Raw genomic sequence first — 9,174 nt, forward strand, 5'->3', positions numbered from 1 at the left:
CTGGCACTTTTATCTAATTATCAGCAAGTCCTTGTCCAAGACATTTAGTACCTTTTATAAATGTATACTTTGCTTGGCAGGTATTTCTCCTTTAGTGAAAACAATTGGTCTTAGCAGCAAAAGATGCTGACAGTCACTGCAGATGGGTGCCTAGTGGCTCTTGCTGGGCTGATAAGAGTCCATTTCCAGGAAAATGTAACCTTGATTTCTTATAAAACATCGGTCATCTCAGATAATGGTGACAATCTAGGTATGAATGCCTATATTCATTATCTCACATCAGGCAGTTTTAAATGACTTTATCTGTAAGCTTTTAAGTGGAAAAACTAAAGTACAGAGAAGCATGTTGTCTTAGATCACTCTGCAAATCAAAACACATACTTCTTAAAATAAAATATTCTTTTCTTGTGTTAAGGACAAACCCCATGAGGCAGAAATATAGTTATGCAGCTGTCGGTGGGGAGGGCAGGGAATTTCCTCAGCCACCCATGCAGGAAGAGGAGGGGCCTTATCCATTGGCTGGCTCATCTTATGAAGATCCACTGGAAATTAGGTGGACACAGAGCACCATTCTCTGTGCTTGCAGAACATTTTCCAAAGCACAGATGTTTTTCTCTTAACTGTGAACGCTGGCTGGCTTGTACATATCCTTTTTCAGGGCTCAGCCGATGGGCTGACTCGGAGTGAGTTGTCCCCTGTAGCTTGGGACCCATGTTCATTGCTGGATGGAAAACACATCTTTGGCTAGACAGACATAAATCAATATTACGGGAAAATGTTTCCATTTTGGGAAATTCCCCAAAATAAAAGTGTCTTTCTGGCTCTGGGCCTATATAACTAATCATGAGGACACCTCAATAAAAGAGAAAATGGATTTTCAATAGTTTTGCCATCCTAGTGATATGTGATTATGAGCTCCTGAAGATTTTTCTGTCCCACTTTAGAAACAAAAAGTTGACTCATTTTTTTTTTTCTGCTTAGTGCCTCAGTGTTTTCATTAGGTATTTCTAAAAGACTTTATCTGAATCACAGTAAGAAAATTATTTCAGAGCTAGGATAAAATGTTACCTGTCATAAACAGCACTGAGTGTTAAAACCTGCTTTGAGCTTAACAAATTACACAGAAGCTTAATGCCCAGGAATACAATATATCAAGTAAACCAGTAATTTTTCAAACACTGAAAGGTTCAATTAATTTAGATAATACAAGTTTGGAAATGCAAGATTGGCTAAAAATATTATAAATCCTATTAACTTGCTAATTAAGTTTGTTTTATTAGAATATTTTAATTTCCTAGCAATCAAATAGCATTTAACTTTTTACAACAAATATTTCATCATATGGATAGACACATTCATCTTTTATTTATTTCCTCTCAAGATTGATATGCTAAATTATAACTTAGCTTAATGTGCTCTCATTAACTATCTTGAGGATAAATTTAATGCAATTAACTTGAAATGTAGACCCAAAAAATGCTTGTGGAGGAAAAAAAAATCCATCATTACATTTAACCTTTATGTTTATGTAAGTATTTATTTATATAGTGGGAGAAAAAAACTTTCCAGATAATTATGAATGAGATATTGTTATATAATACATTATTTCTGTGTTAAAGCCACTGACATTTGCTTTTTTAAAATTAATTTTGAGTTGTATATGAAAGATCTATTAATCAGAAAAACACAAGGTTATCTTTAAACTTACTTGTTCAGGTATTTCCAAACTGGAAACCTGGAAAATCATAAAGTTGCAAACTGGCGTTATACCTTTTCTGGGGACAAAATGGTGAGCTGTTGCTTCCTTTCTGGGTGTGTGCACACAGAGCACTGTGTCCACTGAAAACCACCTGGGGGCTGGGGTACCTCATGTGTCAACGCTCAAAGTCATCATTAATTGTGAGCACCTTGAGTTTAAGTTCCAGAAGGAACAGAAATCTGAGCCATGAGATGCCCACAAGTGAGGAGCCATGTTGAAAGTTTCATAAAATGTCTTTGTATAAATTACACCCAGACCTGAGACTAGGGCAGCCCTGTGGAATTTAAATATCATCTGAAATGTCGTTATGTGAAAACCACTTTAGAAGCACACTGCCCACTCTTCTCTGAACCAATGGTGTTTCTAAAATTGCCTTTATCCATTCTATCTTTAAAGGAAAATACAGTGTTATTGATATTATGGTTTTGATACTTAATACCTATGTGACCTTCGGCAAATTCCTTAACTTCTCTTGCCCTAGTGTCCTCATCTGTAAAATGGTGAAGGTTGTAGCAGGGATTAAGTGAGTTAATGTCAATTGTTAAAACTAGTATAATCCCTGGCTGGCGTGGCTCAGTGGTTGAACACTGACTTATGAACCAGGCGGTTATGGTTTCATTCTGGGTCAGGGCACATGCCTGGGTGTGGGCTCCATCCCCATTGGGAGGCATGTAAGAGGCAGCCAATCAATGATTCTTTCTCATCGTTGATGTTTCTATCTCTCTCTTCCTCTCTGAAATCAATAAAAAAATATTTTTAAAAAATACTAGTATTATCACTCATCTACTAGATTAACTCATAATTTTGCAGAGAAGCCATCAGCACTAAAATTTAAAAAGCAATTACAACACAATTCATAAGCTTTTCCAAAATGTAAAAAGACTCAATCTTTAAAAAACTTTCATAAGACCCCCAAAATGACTATTGCTTGGCTCAGAATTATCTATCCTAAATACATTTGGATTCTTTCTAGCTTTAACCACCCCCACTCCACCCTCCTTCCCACCTCACAACTAAATTCATGCACAAACAGAGTCCTGTTGCATCAAAGATGAACTTGCTGATCAAGACTTTATAACTGATCCTTAGGGCATGCCTCCCAGGCACAGGGTTGGTAAGGAGATGAGTTCCTTCTAGAAGATGAAGCTGAGAGATAACAACAAACAGTTTTCCCTCCTTCAGGATACTCCTCACTACCTTTCTTCTGTGTGAGATTAGGAGTAGTGCTATACCTGCAGGCACAACTCTAAGATGGATGTGTCCAGACTGATCTAAACGTATCCCTAGGTCAGTGGTCGGCAAACTCATTAGTCAACAGAGCCAAATATCAACAGTACAACGATTGAAATTTCTTTTGAGAGCCAAATTTTTTAAACTTAAACTATATAGGTAGGTACATTGTTATTAACTTAATTAGGGTACTCCTAAGGCTTAGGAAGAGCCACACTCAAGGGGCCAAAGAGCCGCATGTGGCTCGCAAGCCGTAGTTTGCCGGCCACTGCCCTAGGTCCTCTCTCTCTGTGGTCCTCTCCGTAGCTAGAGAAGAGTAAGAAGCACACACCATCTGCCGGAGCACTCCATTTTCCACACTTGCTGAGGGAGGTCTTAGAGGACAGAATGCACTAAATCAGGAGCTCCCACAGATCACATCAGCTTTCTCAAGTGAGGAAAGAAGAGCTGGTCAAGGAAGGCTGCTGAGCTAAATTTATGAGCTACTCCACAGAACATGAAGCTAGAAGGGTCATTTCTGCAGTCACTATGCTATTTCTATAACATATAGGAGTCACCTACTAGCTCTAGGAAGTAAGGAGAGTAATTTAAGTTCAAATCTTTATGTCAGGATTTAGTATCGAACAGGGAGATACTCTTTGCCTCTGCTGCTTGTCTTAGACAGGCACATGAGGGTCCCAGGGAAGCTGGCTACCTTCTCTAGGGGGTAGTGGGTTAACGCAGATTCAAATCTGTGGATGTTTTAGTTGTAGGCCCTTTCCCAGGGAACTATTATTTGAATGTCACTATTCTAGGAGGCAGTCAAATTCAAGGCAGGAGTACACTAAGTCACAGACATGATGACAATGCAAATGTTTAGTGCTGGTGGTTGCCTGTTATTTCCTAGGTGATACTGTTGGCCTACAGGCTTCCTTTCTTTTTTACATAATAAGCAAATGTTTACTTTATCATTTACACACAAAAAAATATACAGAAACAACATGCAAACTGCTCGAAATGCAAATACTCTGGTTTACTTAACACAATAGCAAATAAAAAAATAGCAAAAACCTTTTCAGTTAAATAAAAAAGTGGCATTCTTTATTTACCTATCAAACCTTACTAAACATTGAAATGCATTCATTTTCATTCTCATGTTCTGTGGTAATATCCTTTCTTCCCTTTTGCCTCTCATTCCCCTAAATTATTTTGATGGGCTCATCTCTAAAAGGAAGATTGTTTTAATATCACGTACTTTTTATTGCCCTAATATCAAGAACAATCTAGAGTTTTCTTTGTCTCTTACATTTGAAATGAATATTAAAAATGGAGATTCCATCAGCACATTTTCAAGGTAACATGAAAGCTAAGCCCTCAGCAAGCATTTCAAAGCAAAGGCATGCCATTCCGTTCTGGGGAATTAATCATGTTTGGGGAAGTGTCAGGTTGGTCCTAAAAACCAGGACTCACCTCCAGAAGCATATCTGATATTAAACATTATTCATAACCTCAAATACAGTTGTTTTCTATAATAGAGAAGCAGTTTTCTATTTCTCTGAGGGTTCCAATTTGACTACCTTAATTCTTTAATGTCTTAATAAAGACAATTCTTGAATGTCAATGACAAAAGTATTTAGCAAAAGAATGTTCAACAAAGGTAGAGTTGAAAATGGAATGGTTTCAAACGGAGAAATGACAGCAAGGGAAAGTTCTTGGCTTTTTAAAAGAGGTATATATACATAGTAAGGAATAAAAGTGAATCAAAACACGTAATTCTGTACATGTTAGAAATATCCAATGTGCTGCCAACACAACAACTGCCCTAAAAAAGGTGTGGAGGTTTGGAGCCACATATATTTTTCTCTGTGTAACTTGACATTTGCGTTAAACAACCACACATCTTTCCCAGGTTCTGTTAACCCTTAGAAGCATTTAACAACTTTTGGCAATATGCTTTTCTTCAAATAAAATGAGCTTCACAAGACATTGTCATTAATGTCTGACACTTGGATTGGGCAAAGTCTTTCTGAAATATGTTTACTCTTCAAAAAAACTCTTCTTTCCTTCATAAACCAACAGTGCTCCATCTTCAGATAAATCAGGAGCAGTCACCATCTTAATTCACATGCTCATATGTTCTCTTCATCCAACATTTTGTTGACGCCGTCACAAAGTTTTTTTAAGTGGGGTTTAAAATTCCCAAAGGGATTATACAAGGCAGCCAGAAAATCACAATCTGAAAAGTGATCAAAGACATTATTAATCCGTCCGTGCGACTTGGCGGTGAGGTGGCGCTGAATGATCTGGTGCAGCAACTCTCTGCATTCGTTCAGCAGCCTGGACAGCACGTTCCGGTCAAAGGTGTAGTCCACCTGATGGAAACTGACCACGGTCATCGCAAGCTGATGAACTTTCTTCTTAAATTTCTCCATCAGCGCTAGCTCATCTTGATTGAACTGATTATTCCTGTACAGAATGGCCAACTTGAGGACTGTTTTGATGAGGTTTTTGATGATCTTCTCGGCCTCCTTCTTATTCTGGGTGTACTCCCTGGTCACCCGGTACAGCTCATCTAGCACTTCGCTGCTCGTGTCATCGATTAAGGTGGTAGCGATGGATTTGGATACCATTTTACCCAAGATCTTCTTTTGTGCCTGAACGGCCAGGTTTTTGGAATTAAAGACATCTGTGGCCACTAAAAAACAAAGGGTGGGGGATAACAGATCAGTATCAGTGACAGAGCAAATTAAAAACAGATACAACGGTGCATTTTCCTTCTCATTTTCCCACTATATGTACGATATGCCTCCCATCTCATGATATTAGTTTCTGTTTAGAAAAGAGCTAAAAAAAATGTCCCTATATTTCTGGACATTAGGTTCTAATCTGTTGTGCATAATCTTTAAAGTCTTTGGCAATTCAAGTATTTTTTTTAATACTGATTTTTAGAGGAGAGATGGGGGAGGGAGAGAGAGAAACATCAATATGATAGGGTAACATCAATCAGCTGTTTCCTGCAGGCCCCCTACCCGGGATAGAGCCTGTAACCTGGGCAGGTGCCCTAACTGGGAATGGAATCAGCAATCTTTCGGTACATGGGATGACATCCAACCAACTGAGTCACACTGGCCAGGGCGGCTATCAAGTATTTTATACCTTCTGCTATGTCGTCAATGCTTTGCTTAGAAGTTAAAGGGTTCAACTTTCTTAAAAATAACATTTTCCAATTATAAAAAGAGTATGTCTCAGGAGGGAGTAAGGTTTTGTGCAATTTTTCTCCAGCTTCATTTGATAAGAAAGACATCAAAAATATAAAATCAACTCCACAAGTGTCCTCTGGGAAACAGTTACCAAGAATAATTTAAAGGAACTCATTTAAATGTAAGAGGAACAGATGACAAAGCTATGATACTGAGTAAAATGGCAAAATCATGGAAGCAAATCCAAAGGAGAGTCCAGTGTTACAATCCACTTGTAAAAAGTCAAATTTCCCAAGACACTGGTCTATACCTACCAGTTTGGCCATCCTAACCACCCTGAATTTCAAGTCCCAGAAGCTGAGTATTGGGAAAAAAAATTCATTGGGGAGCTTATTGTCACTTGCCATTTCTGATGAACGGCCACTGCTCCCTTTACACTTTTCTATGTTTTCAGAAAATAATAATACTGTATGAGCAATAATATGTGCTACATGAACAATATACTCTGAAAAAGCTGAGTCTTAGAGTTTACCTCTCGAATTATCATAACTTAATTTGACAGAGGTTTAAGGTACATATTATAATAGTTGTATGTGTTAAATATTAATGAGACACTATGTGATGTTTCTAGCTTACAGCCAACCAGTGAAAATGTTCAAGCAATGTTTATTCCAAACGAAGTTTAGTTTCTCTCCAATCCCCATCCCCACCCCCCACTCTGTGCATGCGGCTCCACTACAGCTGTGCTTTCTCCCTTTGGCCTGGTCCTCAGAGCTGTAGAGCTCAGGGTCACTGCTCCACCTTTGGGTCCAGGAGCAGCTGTTCTCTCCACATATGCCCATGTATAGGTCTAGGTCTGGGTATTGGAAAGCACTCATCCAGTAATGAAAGATAAAAGGCTTAAAAAGACAGATTATGAAGAATGAGTCAGAACATTAATGGTATAAAATTACGTCTAGTTTGGACAGGCCAGCAACATTAGAAAACTGCTGCTCCCGAATCCAGGCTGGGAGCACGTATCAGGAGTGACTCCCTCAGTGTGGAACTGCCGTGTTGGATTTGAACTTTGGGCCAAAGTAGCTCATGGTATATAGTACAGGCAGCCGCACACTGGTTCCCTGAGACCAGAACATCATTCCTGAATATGCAGGGCCACACACTGTGAAAGAAGAGCTTGATTGGACTAGAAGTCGTACCCTCAAACAAATGTTGATATTTAAACTTCTGAAAACCGAACTGAAACTGCAGAAGAAGAAATGAAATATATTTTGAGAAAGAAAAGGAAAGTGAAAAAGCACGAGAAACAGGCAACTTTGTGAAGGTTTCCAAACTTTTTTATGCTTTCAGCATTTAAGCAAGTGGTCCATTTCTATTCCTATTCTTCAGTGGTTTTGCAAAAGAGCCTATAGGTTACTCACACCTAAGAACCAATAGCTAAAGAAATGGGAATGGCATCAGCAGTCTTTCGGTGCACGGGATGACACCCAACCAACTGAGCCATGCTGGCCAGGGCTGCAAGTCAAGTATTTTATACCTTCAGCTATGTCGTCAATACTTTGCTTAGAAATTAATATTACCATATTAAGACCAGGGACTATCTTCCATTACTGAACTTATGATATGGACCTCAACAAGTAAATAAACCTGATTTATACAGAAAGGGATACCCCCAAATTTTCAAATACACAGTAACTAACTTAGGATTTCAGGTATTCATCCCATCTGGGATTCACTGCAATGCCTACTAGACGGAGTACCGTCACACACACATGGCGAAATAACTGAAGCTGGCTGAGTGTGGTCCTAGATGCCTCTGTGCTCCTTTTTCCAAGGCTGGGCTGCAAGTCTGCCCCGCGTCTAGGCTACTTTTCTTATTAAATCTAAATATCCCATTTAATTTCAAACACAGAGACCAAACAGAAACTCTGTGGTGCAGCACTTTCACTTCCCACAAGAGAAAGCATAAAAGGCAAGGCTGCTGCCAGTTAAGCAAGATTGGTCCTCATTTACTGGTAACCACGTCTGAAGCAGGACAGAGAAGTTGATCTCTGAGGCTCTCACACTCCATCTCAGGAACTTCAAACCCCACTCTAGAAACACGGCAGTAGCTTCACGCTCGGTTTTGTTCTGCAGTCACCCCTCAAAATAAGAATGAAGCTCTTCCTCCCCCTTTGCAGGGAAGACGTGCCTGCAGCTAATTTATTTTCTCCCGTTAGTGGAGGCTTCCTTGGAGCCAACTGGGGGTTGCGGCTGGGAGCTCTTGGCCAGGACTGTGTGGTCTGTGATCATGAAATGTGATTTTCTTTTCCTAGTAAATGAACCGCCTTTAGCCGTTCCTGCTCAGGCTCATTTGTCAGCTCCGCATCCTCTACCAGATCCTGTGAAGGCCTGGTGTGTCTCAGAGCTCGTCCTGAAGCGTTTTCCTGTTTCGCTCTACCCTCGCTCCTGTGTGACCTCACCCACTCCCGTGGCTTCAGATGCATCCATGTGCCAACGACACCCACAGCCATAACTCAGCCCTGACCTCCTTTCCGAACTCATTTTGCAAATGCATTCAAGGTTTTTCTTTTCCTCGGCTATTTTGCAGGCCTCTCAAATGTACCATGTCCCAAACTGAACCCTTGGTTTCCTCCTGCCCCCAAAGTACTCCTCCTCTATTCTATCACCATCTTAATTAATAGCATCCCTTCCATCCATTTGCTCAAGTCAGAGTCCTGGGAGTCAGCCACCATACTATCCACTCCCTTACCCAGAACCTTATCAAGTTCTTTCTATGCTACCTGCCGCGATTCTCTAAATTCTATCTACTTCCCACCATCTCCACACACATCAGTCTAGTTTACGCCCCTTTCCAATCTGTTCCCGCAAAGTAGCCAGGATTTTTTATTTTATTTTTTTTAAATATATTTTATTGATTTTTTACAGAGAGGAAGGGAGAGAGATAGAGAGTTAGAAACATCGATGAGAGAGAGACATCGATCAGCCGCCTCCTGCACATCTCCTACT

General features: G+C 39.8%; 1 protein-coding gene across 5 annotated transcripts in view; it reads right to left on the reverse strand.

Annotated features, from left to right (window-relative positions):
* Positions 1–3,982: 3,982 nt before the first annotated feature.
* The window catches only part of TNFAIP8 (TNF alpha induced protein 8), a 63,874-nt gene continuing 58,682 nt past the window's right edge, over positions 3,983–9,174 (reverse strand). For 4 of the 5 annotated variants that reach the window (XM_015558443.1, XM_006755259.2, XM_006755257.2 and 1 more), the window contains exon 2: positions 3,983–5,663. In XM_015558443.1, the coding sequence (XP_015413929.1) occupies positions 5,098–5,663 (566 nt within the window). In that variant the 3' untranslated portion in view covers positions 3,983–5,097. Of the gene's footprint in view, positions 5,664–6,124; positions 6,128–8,787; positions 8,796–9,174 lie in introns of those variants that run through there. The other variant, XM_015558444.1, reaches the window with a different exon arrangement.

This window comes from Myotis davidii, unplaced genomic scaffold (assembly GCF_000327345.1).
Source record: "Myotis davidii unplaced genomic scaffold, ASM32734v1 scaffold130, whole genome shotgun sequence".
Taxonomy (NCBI): domain Eukaryota; kingdom Metazoa; phylum Chordata; class Mammalia; order Chiroptera; family Vespertilionidae; genus Myotis; species Myotis davidii.